At 40.2% G+C, this 18155-nt stretch overlaps 2 protein-coding genes across 5 annotated transcripts; one reads left to right on the top strand and one right to left on the bottom strand.

The window, feature by feature from the left end:
• Nucleotides 1-145: 145 nt before the first annotated feature.
• On the bottom strand, nt 146-18067 carry mettl25b (methyltransferase like 25B). 4 transcript variants are annotated; one of them, XM_080768512.1, is made up of 19 exons: nt 17812-18067; nt 17356-17471; nt 16844-17054; nt 16684-16746; nt 16425-16562; nt 14939-15789; nt 14491-14675; nt 13484-13569; nt 8123-8231; nt 7691-7779; nt 4942-6970; nt 4721-4788; nt 4245-4308; nt 3883-3933; nt 3469-3705; nt 2786-3050; nt 2507-2603; nt 1983-2069; nt 146-980 (listed from the first exon to the last, which is right to left on the bottom strand). In XM_080768512.1, exons 1-9 carry the CDS (start codon nt 17902-17904, stop codon nt 8127-8129), a joined length of 1848 nt encoding a protein of 615 aa, XP_080624638.1. In that variant the 5' UTR covers nt 17905-18067; the 3' UTR covers nt 146-980; nt 1983-2069; nt 2507-2603; nt 2786-3050; nt 3469-3705; nt 3883-3933; nt 4245-4308; nt 4721-4788; nt 4942-6970; nt 7691-7779; nt 8123-8126. The 4 variants fall into 4 exon arrangements, with proteins under 4 accessions (XP_080624638.1, XP_080624639.1, XP_080624641.1 ...); XM_080768513.1 differs by having other exon boundaries at nt 4260-4308; XM_080768515.1 differs by lacking the exon at nt 16844-17054.
• Nucleotides 9027-11328, top strand: s100a1 (S100 calcium binding protein A1). Its single transcript, XM_080767814.1, has 3 exons — nt 9027-9103; nt 10056-10204; nt 10802-11328. Exons 2-3 carry the CDS (start codon nt 10064-10066, stop codon nt 10949-10951), a joined length of 291 nt encoding a protein of 96 aa, XP_080623940.1. The 5' UTR covers nt 9027-9103; nt 10056-10063; the 3' UTR covers nt 10952-11328.
• Nucleotides 18068-18155: the final 88 nt, after the last annotated feature.

The raw sequence follows: 18155 nt of genomic DNA, 5'->3' as shown, positions 1-18155 counted from the left end.
AATAACTCATTTTTAGACCATTTGGGAAATAAATAAATCCGCGGCGGCGCGATCTAAGGGTAATGGACACATAACGGACACCCGGGTATAAATGCAATAATTTATTAACAAGAAAATAATGAATATTTACAGATATATGGCATCATGCATAAATTACAATCAACATGAAACATATTACTTTTATTACATTTTTTTTTTTACTATGGCGTCTTCTCTCGTGTATCATCAGATGTCCGGCTCCATGCTCGCCTCTCCTTGGAGGCCAGTTGGGTCAAAACAAAGTATACCACATTGTGACAGCTGTAGTGAGTCTACAGTCCACCTGCCTGCTGGCAATATAGCCTGGTTGTGATATGTAGATGTGATTGATATATTATTATTTTTTTAAGTCATTCTATAACAACAAAGTAATTGAATTTATTTTATGTATTAATTGTATTTTATATATTACTATGTTATTACTAATTTTATGTATAACTATATTACTAATTGTATTTATTTGATGAATTACTAATTTTACTTCATGCATTACAAATTGTATTTGTTTTATGTATTACTGTTATTACTAATTTTATTTTTTATGCATTTATTTATTTTATGTATTACTGTTATTACTAATTTTATGCATTACTATATTGATAATTTAATTTATTTTATGTATTATTGTCTATATTACTAATTATATTTATCCATTACTATGCTATTACTAATTTTATTTTATGTATTACTAATTTTAATTTACTTTTATTTTACTATTTTAATTTACTTTTATTTTACTATAATCTATTTTTTTATCGTTCGTTTTATCCATTTATTTATATTATTATCTAGTTATTTATATTGGTTTATTATTTTATTGTTTATTATTTTCAAAGAGCCCTGATTGATCACATCTACATATCACCACTACCAGTCAGGATCTGAGTGACTCAGAACCCTGGTGACCTCCAGATGGAGCCACACAGGAGACCAGCAACATCCTAAAGAAAAGAAAGAAATGCTCATTACTACTTTGTTCATAAAACAATATTGATTGAAATATTTATTAACAGTTTGCAGAATTACAGTACATGTCAAGCACAAACTCAATACAAAGACTGTTAACTGTAAGTGGACGACCCAATTAAGCATTACACTTGTTTACAAGAGGGTCCACCATGTTCAATTCATCAAAACATTTAGAGACGTACAAATAAGACACTTCTATATAGTCAAAGAACAGAACAGGAATTCATCATAAAGGAGGTAAAAAGGGAAAATAAACTTATACAGTGAGGGGAAAAAGGGAGTCACATGTCTTAATGACTGTTGGTAGGGCGTTCCACATTTTGGTGGCATAGGAGTGAAAATAATTTAGTCCCTTGTTTGTGCCGAATCTGGGTTGTACATGGTTCGTTGCACTCCCTCTGGTGTTGTGGGTGTGGACTGCGTTAACATAAAGGAAGTATCTGGACAGGTACATGGGTATCTTGGTGGTGTATCGAATCTTGAGGACCAGACCCATTGCAAGATGCTGTACTCTGTCGTCGACCCTAAGAGCCTGCATGGAGCCTAGTTTTAAGGGTCTTCAAGGTGTTTTTGTTGACTAGTGAGGAGATCCTGTAAAGGTTGACTTTTTTGATTACGTTGGTGGCCATTTTATCACCGGAAAGATTAGCCTCCAGGATGGAACCTAGGTAGGTAATTTCATCTTTACGTGTGATAATATTGTCACCCACTCTAACCAAGAAGCCATTTGCCTTGCTGAGATTACTATTAGATCCAAAGAAAATGGATTCAGTTTTTCCCAGGTGTAAAGATAGTTTGTTATCAGCGAGCCAGGTGCAGATTCTACCGAGTTCAGAGCTGAGGGCCTTTTCAACCTGCAGTTTGTTCCTGTCCGAGACTAGCAGTGCCGAGTCATCTGCGAACAGGAACAAGTTGCAGTCACAAGCTGATGTCATGTCATGATCATAGTGTGTGTGCGTGTGTTGTATAGTTACCTTGCTGTGATGTAACTCCAAAGGTGATCAGAAATAGTTGCTCCATCGGCTAGAAACGTGCTCTTCACCGGCATGATGATCTTGTTCCTAAAAAAAGTCTATAGTCAACCCTAACTGATTACAGAACAGGATATAAAAAAAACACAACTAGAAGGATTTAGGCCTGTCACAATTACCTAATCGCCAAGTATTTGAGATACTTTTTTAGAGTCATAATCGTCTCCATGTTGAAAATGTTCATATATTGTCAAACATTTTAAAGAAATAATGCAAGCAACCGATCTACAAGCTCTAAATGTGTCACTTTGTAATTTACTTCTTTTTTTTAGTGTATAAAGTTATTGAATTATACCATGTGCAGCTTTTTGTTTACAAAGCCTACAAAAGCCAAAGTTTTATTTAGAATGTTAGTATGACGCAATTAAATTGTTACTTGTAATTTATTTGAGCGACAATTAAAATCGGCCAATATAAAACCTTAAATTCTGACAGGCCTAAACAGGTTCCAGTGGCGTCTACCGAACCTTCTAGCTCCGTCCGAGCCTCCCAGTGACCCAGAAGTCCTCAGCGGAAACACCCAGGGAAAGCTTCGGATCTCGGGCATCGGCTGAGATCTCCATTCTAACAAAGAACGAAAGACACACACCCCAAATTAGCTTTGCTGTGTGCGTGCGTGTCCTGTCACAACATACACATGCACTTACAGTAACGTTTAAGAATAGGGATCGACCAATTATCGGCAACGGACGATTATTGGCTTTTTACGAAGCCTATAAAAGCCCTAACCCTAAAGCGGTTCGTACCGTTGAGTTCCTCACTGAGAAGGCCCAGGTCCGAAGTCCTCCAGCGTCTACCCAGATCTCCGTCCTTCGTCCTCCCATCCATCCAGGCCCAGGTCCGAAGTCCTCCAGCGTCTACCCAGATCTGTCCTCCGTCCTCCCATCCATCCAGGCCCAGGTCCGAAGTCCTCCAGCGTCTACCCAGATCTCCGTCCTCCCATCCATGGACAGACCTGCAGATCTCCATCTCTAGAGGCTCCAGCCTCCAGCTGTGTCTATGATCTCCATCCTGAGAGAGAAAGAAAGAAACCATTAGCTCTACAAGCTCACAACACGTTGCAGTGTGAGCTTATAGATCTGCTATTTTTGCTGAACGGAATAGGGATGCTGGGGTTGAAGTAGTTAACAAAAGTGTCAAAGATTTGATTAGCTTGGAAAGATGACAGACATTCAACCAGAGTGCCACTAGGAGGCATCAACACATGTACAGTCCTCAACATCTTTTGTAATTTGTATTCAAGTTGTTACAAAGACCAAGAGGTACGCTCATGATATGAGATATTGACTCTCAAACTATTGTGTCATTTAGATTTATCCTAAAATATTTAAAACCTTTGGATTACTGTAAATGATGCCATTCTTCGTACTATAACAGTACAAAAGCAGTTATCCATCCTCAGAAACAAGCAAGAACTATTCCTACTCACAGCTCATCAGAGTCCTCTGAGGAAGCCCCCGGAGGGGGGAGCTTTGGAACGGATCTCTGTCCAGGGAACATCAGATCGTCTATCGATATATCCATTCTAACAAAGAAAAAAAACACACACACACACACACACACCAAATTAGCCTTTGTGTGTGTGTGTGTGTGTGTGTGTGTGTGTGTGTGTGTGCACTCCCTGTCCAGCAGCCGCGTTCCAGCGACGTCTACCGCGATCTTCATCCTAACAAAGAAAGATTGATTAGAGTGACCAAGAGCCAGATATATATTCTATCCTGTCACAACATATATACATAAAACTTTTATTTATAGAGAACATTTAAACAGAAGCTAAACATATCACTTACAGTAATAAACGTTTCAGTTAGGGTTCTTTTTGACAGGCCTAACAGGGTCTTACTTTGAGTCGTCTTCAGAGGAATGCAGATTCCTGGAGAGACCTGCAGTACATCTGGAAGAAAGACATGGCGGTTATAGTCTATGAATGGCTTCATAGAAAAGAGCTTCGCACATCACTCCCTTGTTGTTGCCAATAGTCTGGATAGTCTATACTTCTTATTCTTGATGACAATTGTTTATGAATTTGATGCATTACTATGTGTTGTTGCTTACTGTAAGTCACTCTGGATGTGAGAACTGTTGAGACAGTTGAGCTAACCATCCGGGCCACACTTAAATATTTAATTGCAATTTATTTGAGCGACAATAATCGTCCAGTAAAAAGAAACCTCATAATCGTGAAAGGCCTAGAGCGGTTCTTACTGTGCGGTTCCTCACCGGGCAGGCCCAGGTCCGAAGTCCTCCGGCATCTACACAGATCTCCGTCCTAAGAAAGAAAGAAATAAGGACTAAATTAGCTTTTGGTTTGTTGAGCTGCATATTCAGAACCACTTAAACCCTCTAAAGATTTGATAAAACAGACCTTTAAAGAGAGCATTTGGTATATGCTCCGATTTCACTCTACACAAATTGATTTGCCAAACATAGCAGATCTACAAGCTCACAACACGTTGCAATGCGGTGTGAGCTTGTAGATCTGCTAATTTGGCTGAACGCTCCCCCCAGAATAGAGATGCTGGGGTTGAAGTGGTTAAAAAAGTGTCATTAAGACTTTGATTAGCTTGGAGAGCTGACAGACATTCAACCAGTGCCACTAGGAGGAATCATACTGCCATGCTATACTTCGTACCATAACAGTACAACAGATATCCATCCCAACAAGAAATATTCCTACTCACAGCTCATCAGAAGTCCTCAGAGGAACGGATCTCTGTCCTTCCACGACGTCTACCACGACCCATCCACCCTAAGAAAGAACGAAAGATTAATTTAAGTGACCAAGAGCCAGATATACGTACATTGTGTCCTTTCACATCATACACAAAATGTATAGAGAACATTTAAAACAGAAGCCGACCATACCACTCGCAGTAATAGAAAAGTCTAAGTGGTTTCTTACTTTGAGCCGCCTTCAGAGCCCCCCATGCAGATTCATCCATGGACAGCGAGAACTGCAGATGTCCACCTGTAGGGGCTCCGGTTGAGCCTCGCAGCATCTGGAATGAAGACATGGTGGTTATATTCTATGAATAGCTTTGCACATCACTCACTTGTTGCTGCCAATAGGAATTTGTGATGTCTGTGTGGCGACAATTGCTGTGTGTCTGTTTTTTTTATAATACATACAATTTATATAGCACTTTTCAAGGTACCCAAAGTTGCTTCACAAAACAGTAAAAACTAATTTATTTGAAAATAAACTAGATTAAAAAGGTTCAAAACTAGAATTTTTTGGCATGTTTGTGAAGCTTTTCGGTTCCACACCAGTAACAACACTAACAGCTACATCCATGACCTCCCTGCAACAACATCAATGAAGTATGGCTATGCAGACGACCCGAGTACTGTGTCCCAGTCTGGAGCCGTAGCTCTCATGTCAAGAAGCTGGATGCTGCCCTCAACACCGGATGGGCCACCCCAAACAAACTGCCTGCCTGTTCTCGCTGGAATCACTCCAACAGAGGTCAGACGAGAAGCAGCCACGCTGGCCCTCACCGGGAAGGCACAGCTGAGTGAATCCCAGCCATCTCCTCCACAAGGTCGTCAGAGACACCACAGCACACGTGCCTCAAGTCACGGTGCCCTTTGCCACAACACACACACACCAAGTCACGGCGACCTTTGCCACAGCACACGTGCCTCAAGTCACTGTGCCCCTTTGCCACACAGGCCCAGGAACTGCTCCACACAACACCAGCTGACACCTCCAAGGCATCCTGGGTGAAGGCAAGACAGAGGGACCAGTGGAATACATCGAGGACCGCAAATATGTTCTTTGCCAGCACCTCCCCTGCAAGGAGTGGACAACCCTCAAAGCAGAAGTGGGACATCTCGGACAGTGCCCACTGTGAATGCGAGGATCCACTACAGACTGTGGAACACGTAATGACCATTTTCCCCAAATACCGGCCACCGAATGGTGATCGTGGCTTAGGTGACCTAGACAATGACACATTGTACTGGCTTGCTGCAACAGAGCTGAAGTTCTATGGACATACGGCAGAAGATGTTTAAGAAACTTATTTTTTGTAATTTCTTCATTTTTTCGGCAAACCTTTGTGGCATTTAATTTATGGAACATGTGGATGTTTCTTTATTTATTGGTGAAGTTTTAGTGCCACTTGTGGCATTCTTTGAAATGTATTGACACGTTTGATATATGTTTTTGTTAGGGATGTCCGATATTATCGGCCGATAAAGGCATTAAAAATGAATAACCCTAACCCTTAATTTTACTTTATTTATTATTTTACATTAAAAACATCTACAAGCTCACAATACAATAAGACACATGTGAGCTTGTAGATCTGCTATTTTCAAAATATTTTTATACATTTGAAAACTTGAGATGAGAGATTAGATCATTTTAGATGATACATTTTGCATAATGAGTAATTATGAATAATTACTTTTGGTATTTTAAGTACATTTTATACCAAAACCTTTGTACCTTTACTCGAGTACATGTTGAATTGTAACGGAGTATTTCTATATTGCAGTATTGCCTACTTTTATTTAAGTAAAAAGTTTGAATTATGTTTCCACCACTGGAAAAAGCCTGCATATAATATATATATATCGGTATCTGTTGATATCGGCAATTAGGAGTTGGACAATATCCGACCAACACTGACTGTCGGACATCCCTTGATTTGTGTGATTTTTGTGCAGCTTTTTTCCACCAGTCAGGTGTAGCCTACTTATACATCTACATCTCATAAGCGACCATGAACTAAACACTACAGACATCACAATTTGACTTTGGCAGCAGCAAGAAACGACTGATATGCAAAGCTCTTCAGCCATGCTTCTCTCTATACAAACACTCATAATGTCCACATGGACATCTTAGCAGCCATGATGGGGTGGTTCACACAGGAGACCAGGTTCAGTGTTCCAGCAGCATCTACGGTCATCTCCATCTACATCTAGAAAGAAAGACATCAGAAGCTGACCATATCACTCACAGTAATAGAAACATTTTAAAAGGATCTCTGGCTAATAAGACAAATATTCCTTAACATTATACTTGCCATCTATAACTAAAATTGTAAAATATAAACTAGTTAAATATTTTATTTCTTTCATATAATCTTTTACAGGAACTGTTCCCGTCGCAGGTTTATGATGTCCATGTGTGGGCCAGCGCTATGGAATGCACTTGCTAATAAAAAGTACTTAAAATATTGCTTTGATGCTTATATCAATTAAGCTGTTTTTGTATTAGCAAATACACGGACAGGCCTCTTTCATACTGGAGTAATTCATCCGCTTCATTTACAGACATCAGTAAAACGTGACGTCCGTATTTAGAATACAACAGCAGCGCTTATTTTCCAGATCCAAACTTAGCGTTGCACAAAGCTTGCTTAATAGCGACATCAATTCATTCCAATCCACATTAAATGTCGCGCTCTGCGCGTTCATTCATCCGTATGGTATCACTCATTTCATTAGCTTCAATAGCGTGACACATCCATTATGGTTAGATCCTTCCAATCGATCCAATTTCAATACTTGTGTCCGTATCAGAGTAAAGATTTCAACTTGAATGTAGGGACAATATGCCTTTCTTTCTTTTATCACCAGAGATATACGGTTTAACAACGTGCTCACACTTGGACTTGGGCGTCTTGTAGTTTACTCACTTGTAGCTGTTTGTTGATGGTGATTGATGATGACTGCATGTCACACCCCTCTCTGAGGCTAGGGTAGTATGAACAAACGGCTGGCACGGCTACGCAGTTGGGCAGAGTTTAAGCAAGATTTATTAACCCCAAGTGACATACAAGTGATAACAACAAAAGAGACCAAACGTCTGCAAAATAGAAATAAAAATATATATTCAAAACAAAGTACTGCGTATCATATATAACCACATAAATCAAACTAATTTCCAAATAAATCATTATCATATGATATAAGCATAAGTATTTATAAATCCAGCCTTTTCAAATGTACATTAAATAATTATAATATATATATAAAACATTATATATATATATATATATATCATAATAAACATCACAATAATAGATCTATGTAAACCATGGTATTAAATAATAAGATAATAAGATTACCTCCTCAGAGACAGCTCCTTCCCCAACCAACACCAGCAGACAGACTGACTTGGATATTCAGTCTCTGAGCTTTATACCCGCCATGGCCCCTCCCACTAGACTGGACCAACTGAATAGGGGTCAACATGATCCACAACATGTCAACTCTGCCTGGCTTGGCACAAAACACATTCATATACATTATATTCATATTCACATTTCCGTTGAGCTTGTAGCTCTATTTTAAAGTCTTTTTAGGTTTCCCAAAAGTCCTTTAATCCTTTGATGTCCTTCTGTGACAGGCAATCCTCCCCCTCCCTGGAAGGGGAGTTGGTTTGGCCCAATATAGAGTTCAGCTGCATAAAGAGACTGGAATCTAGAGAGCAGTGTGTGTGTGTGTGTGTGTGTGTGTGTGTGTGTGTGTGTGTGTGTGTGTGTGTGTGTGTGTGTGTGTGTGTGTGTGTGTGTGCGTGCGTGCGTGCGTGCGTGCGTGCGTGCGCGTGTGTGTGTGTGTGTGTGTGTGTGTGTTCAGGGGCTTCGGGGAGGCGGGGCTGCGGGGAGCCCCCATGAGCTCTGCCCCCAACGCAATTCTGTCTACCCAAAGTAGGCTACCAGTGAAAACATCAACTTCTTTTTTTCCACCGCTGGGGGGGGGGGGGGGGGCGGGGGCTGCGGGGAGGCGGGGCTGCGGGGAGCCCCCATGAGGATGAGGATCAGATTCAGAACTCTTCGGCTCTGGATCAAACCTTCCACGAATCCTACATGCCAAGTCATATAACTCTATGGCCAGGTGAGGTAAGTAATTTAATTGCCTTTGGTTGGTCAAGTGGTTTCACCTGTGGTGCATGCATGGCCGCAGGTGTCGATGTTCATGTTGAGCCAGAGGGAGGCGCCTGAATTTGATTTATTTTCAGCAGAGGTGAGAGAACGCCATAAAGTCTAATTGAAGGTTGAAGCCACGTCAGTCTTCTCTCAACTGTTATCAGACGTTCAGCCTTTCAGGTGAGTTGACTAAAATATTTGGATATTTACAGCCTAAGCTATTTTAAAACATAAAACTAAACTAAAACCTTCAGGCTATACAATTCAGTGGAAAATGTAAGGTACGTATTCAGGATGTGCTTTGAAGTTCCATGATGCTGGGTTAATTTCTGAATATGGTGTTTCTGCGGCTGACACGCTAGTTTCAAATTGGACTATATGAGTTTGATGCTAAACCTGGTAGGCTACAATTTATTATAGTAGACACGCTTATAATAACAATTAGATCCTGCACACAGGCCTACAATGGAATAGCGACTATAGCGTGCATTGTATTGATGTAAGCAATAGCATTCAGTAGGCTACTGCGGGATAAGAAGAATAATCAACTTGCCAATGCAATGTCAGTTAGGCCATGCAGGTGAGACATGCACCTGCTCGTTCTGGAACTTAATTCATTATAGGCTACCGAGAGTGGCTGCATTAGCTAATTTATGTACACTTTAAATAATATAAACTATAAAGTAAAGTATAGGCCTATGCCTTGGTACAAAATCCTATTATCTACCACCACGGTCCACTAATTAATGCATAATGCTTGCTCTGCGGGGGGCAGTGCCTATTGTGCACCGCCAGGACATGGACATGGAGTGATCGATCTGACTCAGCTTTCCCTGTAGCTGCTTCTCATATATCTGTTATGTTACTAAAGGGCAACGGGTTTGTGTTGGTGGTCGTCTACTAACTGGACCAATTAAAATAGTTGCATTTTATTTGTGTGTGTATTTTGAAGCTTTTTTCTTGCATATTTCTTATATATTGCAATGTAATATTCTACTGCAGCTTGTGGTTTACAATAAACTGAGTAGCCTATATTTCTCTAGGGTGTTAGTTTACTTACCTCTATTCTACTGAAGTGGTCACTGGTTTTGTGTGATTGATGGGTGAATCCTACCCTTAATATTCTTTCCAGAACAGAAAATGGGTTCCCAGTTGGAAATGGCTATGGAAGGACTCATCAAAGTGTTTCACTCCTACTCTTCAAAAGAGGGTGATAAATACAAGCTGAGTAAAGCAGAGCTGAAGAGTCTGTTGAAGGGGGAACTAGGTGACATAATGTGTGTAAGTATATATTTGTGCCAAAAAGTACTCTTTTCACAATTTATTCCAGTCGTTCCCAAACTTTTTCATGTCAAGGACCCCCAAATTGACACATTAGCCTGCGGACCCCCACTTGAAAACATATGCCAAGGACCCACCCCCCATATGATTTTTTTTAATGGCTCTAGCAGTGATTTTCAACCTTTTTTATTTCAAGGGCCCCCCGCGGTTTGATCTGAATTAGGCACCGGGCCCCCATTTTAATGGCATTTCTATCTCTGGGACCCTAATGTATATTGTACAATAATTGTAGGATCCATTTGTACACTCTTGAGTTAGTCCATTTGGTTCCCAACTATCATTTAGCTGGGGTCCCCCTGGAGCTCCCTCAATGACCTGTGGGGGTCCCTGGACCCCACTTTGGGAACCACTGATTTATTCTTTGGTTTCCTGCTTTGTGATATGCACTTAACTCCGGGGTAATTGTTTTGTATAAACCACATGATTTGAAGATTGTCACTGTATGGCTCAGGAAGTGAAAATGAATGTGACCGTTAATAAGCAAGACTATTGTATTTTCTGAATAGCACATGCCATTAACTTCATAAGTTATTTTAGGCAAGCAAGGACCCATTGGTGGCGGAGAAGATTATGGCTGACCTGGATGAAAACGGAGATGGTGAAGTGGATTTTCAGGAGTTTGTCGTTCTGGTCGCTGCGCTGACTGTGGCCTGTAATGAATTCTTTGTAGAGAGTCTAAACAACTGATTGCCTACCCCAGCAGTGACCTCGGATGTCTTGTACATTAATGTATAGCCACGAAAACACTGGAAAGAAATGAACAGCACTATTTTGATACTTGTTAATTATATTCTACACCTGAATGTTAAAATGGGTACATTTATATACACTGAAGATGGTAGAAGCCTGTCCTGTTTGAAAAGCAACTGGGGAAACTGAAATGTCTGTTTCCAAATATTTAGGTATTAATATACCCTCATGTTTCATTTTTCTGTTTCCCATACAGCTTCAAGTATTAAATTAAAAATGTCTAACCAGAGTTTCATGAATTCCACTGTTTCAGAATAGGGACTTGTGGTGTAAAACAACTCTGTGTTAAATGTAACATGGTTCCCACAGTGTTTAAAATCGGCACTGATTCATTCATGCATATACAGGTTGTCTTAGATCTCCAGATCTCATTTGGACAGAAATGTGAAAACGGCAACAAAGTGCAGTCACTTCTTTAAAAAAAATCAATAAACATATTGGAAAAGTTCTTCATTAACACAGGTGAGGACTGAGTTTGAACAGAATCCACAACAAGGCTCTAATGCAACTTAAAACTGGCAACCAACAAGTCTTGTCTGACCCCCCCCCATAATTGGGGGGGGGGGGGGTCAGAACTCCCGATCAGGCTTTGATTGCCGAGGTTTTGCTCGGTGTGTGAAAGGCTCTTTCCCAAAAAAAAGTTCAGTTTCATGTGCAAACTTGAGTTTAGTAACTTGTGCGCTAGAAGGTAAATGCTCATCCCCGTTTCCTTATGCAGACCACTTGACTCGGAAGTGCTTTTTAGGCCTACTTGCTTTCGTTCAATATTTGTAATATCCACACACGGATCATGTAAAAGGGAGTTCAATGACACTGTTATATTAAAGAAATGTTAAACATACAGCTCCTTCTCAAAACATTTGAATACCGTGCAAAAGTACATTTTCTTCCGTAATCTTCAAAATGTTTAACTTTTCATTGCACAAAGTGAATTATTTATAACCTTTTGTTTTAATCTTGATATACAGCTCATCAAAATCCTATCCAAAAATATATTTTACAAGACCACTAAAATATATATATTTAATTGAGAAATGTCGACTATGTCAAATTGATGTATAGTTGGTACTTTGTCTGGGCTAATTTTGAACATTAATTTAATCAATGGGGTGTGGCAGAGGTGACTAGCCTGTGACACTGAGGTGTTATGGAAGCTGGTTGAGTCTTATGTCTCACACTTTCCTCTTGACCATACAATCTAGATTCTCTATGGGGTTCAGGTCAGGCTAGTTGGCTGGTCGGTTAAGCACAGTAATACCATGGTCAGTACACCAATTACTAACAGTTTTGTCACTGTGGGCAGGTGCCAAATCGAGCTGGAGAGGAAAATCAGCATCTCCATAAAGCTTGTCAACATACTCTAAAATCTCCTGGTAGATGTGTTGACTCCAGTGTCCAGTCAATGATGATTTGGGGTGCCATGTCAACTGCTGGTGTTGGTCCACTGTGTTGTACCAAGTCCAGAATCAACACAGCCATCTATCAGGATATTTTAGAACACAGCTGATATATTTTCTTTCCAGCTAGATTTGGCACAGTGCCAAAACTACTAGTAACTGGTGTGATGACCATGGTATTACTGGGTTTAACTGACCAGCCAACTGGCCTGACCTGAACCCCACAGAATCTAGGTTGTATTGTCAAGAGGAAGGTGTGAGACATAAGACAACAATACAAATGAACTTATGGCTGTTATCAAAGCAATAGCCCAGACCAAGTATTGACTGCATAGTGCATACATTAATATACTTTTCACATTTCTTGATTAAAAAATATATTTATTAATTATTATTATTATTAATTATTAATAAAATATATTATAAAATATTTTTATATTTTTATATATTCATGAGCTGTATGCCATAATCAAGATTAAAACAAAGTTTTAAATACTTCATGTGCAATGAATTGAGAATGTATGAAAGATTCACTTTTTGAATTATATTACAGAAGAAAATTAACTTTTGCACAATATATATTTTTTAGAAGGAGCTGTAATTGGTGTCTGTCCAAAAGCGACATATAAAATATACAAACCAAAGCAGGATATAAAATTATCATTATGGAGAAAATGTTTGATAATCCAGTGTAGTGGGGTGTAATCAAACAGTGCCATCTGGTGTCACAAAACCAATCTGCACATGGCTCCCCTTAACACCAGGAAATGCTGTAAAACTCCTGTCCTGCGTTATTAGATTGCTATTGGGTATCATAGAAACAAGTCTGGTGTAAATTCATCCGAGATTCATTGAAGATCCGATCAACCAAACCACTTCCGTAGGTTGGTCATAACATCCCTTTTGCATCTAGTATGGTTGTGCATGGAGCTACAACGGCAGTGGTTTAGGGTCCCATTCACATAACTGACAGACCATTTTCATTTGGGAAATGTAAGGTACTTGGGGTAAAAGCTGCCACCAAATCATGTTAGCATCTTGGTTAAGGTGGGATGGTACATGTCCTACCCACATCCATACTGGGCTTCACTGCTACAAGCACAAGGTTCCGAGGAGAGAAGTCGGGGTCGAACAGAGGTACCAAATGACTCTGTATACCTAGATAAACAGAGAGAATGAAACATTCCAGTTATGACTGGACTTATTCCACATCAACATAATGCACCAAAGCTCTGTACAGCCCCCATTAATGCACAATGTCCTGTTCAATACTACTGCAGTCGTCTTGGGTGGATTTATAGTATGATGTAACATAAAATGTGTCTGTCCCATAACTTCTAAGCAGAACATTCCTTGTACTTTGCAACCACAGAAAACAAAAACAAACTATTTGTTCCACAGTTTTTCATAACAGCCCTTGAGAGAGTATTAAATCAGTAAGCAGAAAATTAAACATCTTCTACATCCTGGAGCTGCTTAGTGGCCAACAGTATAAGACTGTGGTTGTACTGGTCAGCTCCCAGGTTTTAATGTGTGTGTGTGTCTGTGTGTTTCTATGTGCAGGGCGTTGCTGAAAATGAGCACCTGTGCTCAGCTACTTCCCTGGGTAAAAAAGAAAAAAGGCTGTATGTAATTTAATTTGTTTGTCTCACAGGAGAAAAAAGGTTGCCACTGTTCGAAGAACAAAATGTCAGACTTTCCATACATTTATGGTCTTCTAGGTGTTTAAAAGGAGTATGAATACTGTGCTACATAAAATAAAACACCTTTAGTTCAACTTAGTAAAAATATCATCATTAAATCACCTGATTATAGCTAAGATGTTTTTATCTCAACAGCAGTGGTGTGCAAATTCCAAAAATGCAGTTTATTCTCGGATAAATCAAGAGCCATGATTCATTCACACACACACTGCAGCCAGGATCGCAAACTCACTGCCCATTTTCTGCCAGTCTGAAAATGTAACTTTAGAGTTCATGCTGTTTACCGCAATCTTACACTTTGTAACTCTTTGTAAGGCTATCTGCTGAACACCTCAACTGTAATTGTAACATATCACTCACCCATGCACACGCTTACCATTCTCCTGCAAGTAGATCATCCTGTCCAGCAGTACCAATGTTTCCACCACCGGTGCCAGCAACAGTGCCAGGCTAAAGTAGACCACAACCCTGCCCTCCTGCCTCAGCATGCTCTTCACACTGTCAGGGTCCAGGCTCATTTCAGCAGGCAGACCCACACGGGGCAGTCCCAGACGGGCATACCTGAGTGCACATGGATGGAAGGGAAGGGAATAAATGTTTTAGGCCTGTTCTATGCCTTTACTTAAAACAACTATAAATTATTTATTTGTATTTGTTCCATACAAAACATTCTTAATTAATCACATGGTAAGTAAGGTGAACATTGTTGGACAAAATATTATATTAAATAATGTATTACTATTAGTAATAATAATAATAATTAGTAGTAGTAGTAGTACAACAGAACAAAAATGTGGTGTACTGTAGGTCTGACAGTAACTCACTCTGTAAACGATAATAAGTGGGCTTTCTTTACAGTCTGAACTCCTGCCCTGCGGAGTTCTGGCCTGGCACCTCTGATAATAGTCTCCAGGGTTGCACGGTAACAGTGCGTCTTGAGCAACGCACTCTCCTCCCTCAACCTCTGTATGTAGTCCTCCATAGCATGACAAGCTCCCTCTCGTGCCTTGTAGGACAGCTCATGCCCATGTAACCCCCGTACCCAGGAGCTCATGGGGTAACCAAACTCTGAGTGAGACATCTCATTGGTTAATACAGGTTGAAGCGGAGGGGCTACCAGTCCTGGTGGGCTTGGATGTTCTTTGGTGGTGATTTTCATGTAGCAACAAGCCACGGACGTGATGCCACGTACATAAGGGCAGTTGACAAAATGGCGCAGTAGGGTGGCACTGAGGTCCCCGCAGGCATGGAGACCAGTCAGGATAAATTCCGTGTTCCGTTGTGTCTCTTCTACACGTATGACACCTAATTGATATACAGGCGGGGGCGGGGCACATGGGTTGTAGCTACCTCTGAATGACTCCCCTACAACCTCCTCCTTGCACAAGCGCTTTGATAAGGCAGGGGAGCTAGACTGGTGTTTGGGTGATAAATGCGAGTCTGAAGGGGGCTTTACTGTATTGAAAGGAGTGTGTTTGCAATCATGAGATTGCTCAGACTTTTGCTCAGAGTCTCTTAGTCTCTTTTTACTGTATCCACATTCCGTTGGTTCTTCGCTGACACACTCAGTGTTACTGAGCTGCTTGATGAACATCTCCCATGATGCTTTGGGGTTTACCCAGCCAGTAACATGGCGTGGACAGGGACCAGGCACTGGCACCTGAGAAGAGCTTTTCTAAATAATACAGAAACAATATTTATTTTAAAGGCATTGGATATCTTTTAGGTTTTTGTTTGTTTCTCTTTTATGAACGAACAGGTTAAATATTCAGATAGCAATAATTGCGAGTGTTGCAATAACAGGGGTCTCCTCGTCTGTCCATCTCTTTAAACAGGAAATACATTTTCAGGTGGGTTGCCAATTCATCAGGAAAGCGTATTTATCATCTTCAATTTTGTCTACTCATTTCTTTGTGTCCACAATCTCCACATCAAATTTCATTTGTTTATCCTGTGTGAGTTCTTGCTCCTGATTGCAGAAAACTTGTGTTCGGACCTGAAAATGCATTTTCTGTTTACTAAAGAGCTGGAGAGACGGGGAGATCAGACTCCTCATACTTTGCATAACCTGCAAACACTACCATGATTCCTTATATGCGATATTGCAGGACCACATTGGAAACCAACACTTTATTTTTATTGATGCAGCAATGAATAAACATACGTGTACATTTTGTTGTATCTGACATGTAAATGGAAACCAATGTTTTATTATATTTGTATGTGTATATCCTGGGTTGAAGTTATAGTTATACTGTGTTTACTTGTATTTCTTTTACTAAAATAAAATCAAAGCTACCAAGTACCAACCTTTTTCCTCTTTTCCTTCTCCAAGACTGACAGCAACTGTCCATCAAACTTGGATGCCATATCAACCAGCGCATGATCAGCTTCAATTGCAGTTACAGTTAGTCCAAGCCCAAAGGACAGGAAACGAGTCAGGTGGCCCTATAAGCAGAAGAATGGTGTCTTGCAGAGTGTTGCTATAAGGATGCTGCTGCTATAAGGATGCATGCATATAAACCACAGTATCATGTCACATACCAATCTAACAACAATAGTACAATACCTGTCCAGATCCTACATCCACCACATTTTTGCACTCAGTCTGATCACAAAGCTGTTTTACCATCTAGGGAAACAAATGACAGATAAACATTAATTTGAACAGCCTGATACACAACAGTCAATCAGCTTAAAAAATGTCCTTGTAAAGCAAATGTAATTACTGTGCCCAGCTTTTGAATCTCATGCTGCTTCTTAGGTTTGACATGCTTCCTGAATATATGCCCAAGCAATGAGCTTTGACACTGGTTTTCCAGGAACTCCTCGGGAATGCCCACTTGTCTGCTCTGCTCCTGCCTGACCACTCTGGGAAATGCCAGGGCATGTGCTGTAGCACGGAATGCCAAGAGTGAAAGTGGCCACACTGATGGGTATCTGTAATGACAGGATGATTCATGGGACATATTTGTAAGATCATCAACTACTGAAAGCTGTAGCCTATTTATATTTGTGTTACAATAATGTTGTAAAGTCATACTACATGGTATAAATAAGTGTTTACACTCCTTGCTTTTGTGTTTTGGGAATGTCAACCATGTCAGTGGTTCTAAAAGGGCACAACGCACATCACAAAGAATATAATCAAACTGCTTCAACTAACATAGCTAAACTATAACGTCATTATTTTGAAGATCACCACTATTACAATAGGTCAAGTTCATCATGATGATACTACCTTCTGTCGCATGTTCTGTCCAGTAAAAGGTCCGCTATCTGTTGGGGTGTTAAGTCACCCAACACCTGCTGCCACCTGGTAGGCAACGTATCCCACAGATCTTCACTGAAGAACTCCTATAAAAAGGTACAGGAAAAAAACTTTCTCTATTGCTACTGTATAATGAATATGAATGGCCCACCTCAACAACCCAGATCAAGAGAATGAAAATAGTTCACTTCTATTTTATACTTTTATAAAATAGAAGTGAACTATTTTCATTCAGTACGTAGTATGACAAACAACGAAAATCGCACATCAAGCTCATATTTTTGTCGCCGTTTTTGTTCGCCTGACCTGACGCCAGTTTGGGAATTGTTTATTTGACAATGGCTTCAGCCTTTCCATTGGGGGTCTGGTCTACAAAGCCAAAGGCTGGACCCTGTAAAAAATAAATAAGGATTTTCGGTAACGTACAATGATGTAGGAGTCACAGATGTCGCTGTATTTGGTCAGAAGTGTGGTAATGTTTGCTGCCCACTGCTTCTGTCCCTCAAGTGCTGAAGACATTCCGTCGTCAGCTGCTTGCTTCGTTATCTTCAGTTAGTTCTACTTCTACTCATGTTGTATACAACCAGAGTTGACATTGACAGCTACGCTTGTGAAAATGTGAGTTTATTATTTTGTAGATTTGTTTATGTTTAGCAGTTAGCAACATGCGCTCGCGATAGTGACCGAGAGTATGCCCGCCTTGCCAGGGACACAGAGATGACTCTGACCAGGGATAAGTCAACGACGTCACAAACCCAGAGCCAGAGTTT

This window comes from Protomyctophum bolini, assembly GCF_963924005.1.
Source record: "Protomyctophum bolini genome assembly, chromosome: 7".
In the NCBI taxonomy this organism is placed as follows: Eukaryota; Metazoa; Chordata; class Actinopteri; order Myctophiformes; family Myctophidae; genus Protomyctophum; species Protomyctophum bolini.
This window is presented reverse-complemented; position numbering and strand designations above follow the sequence as displayed.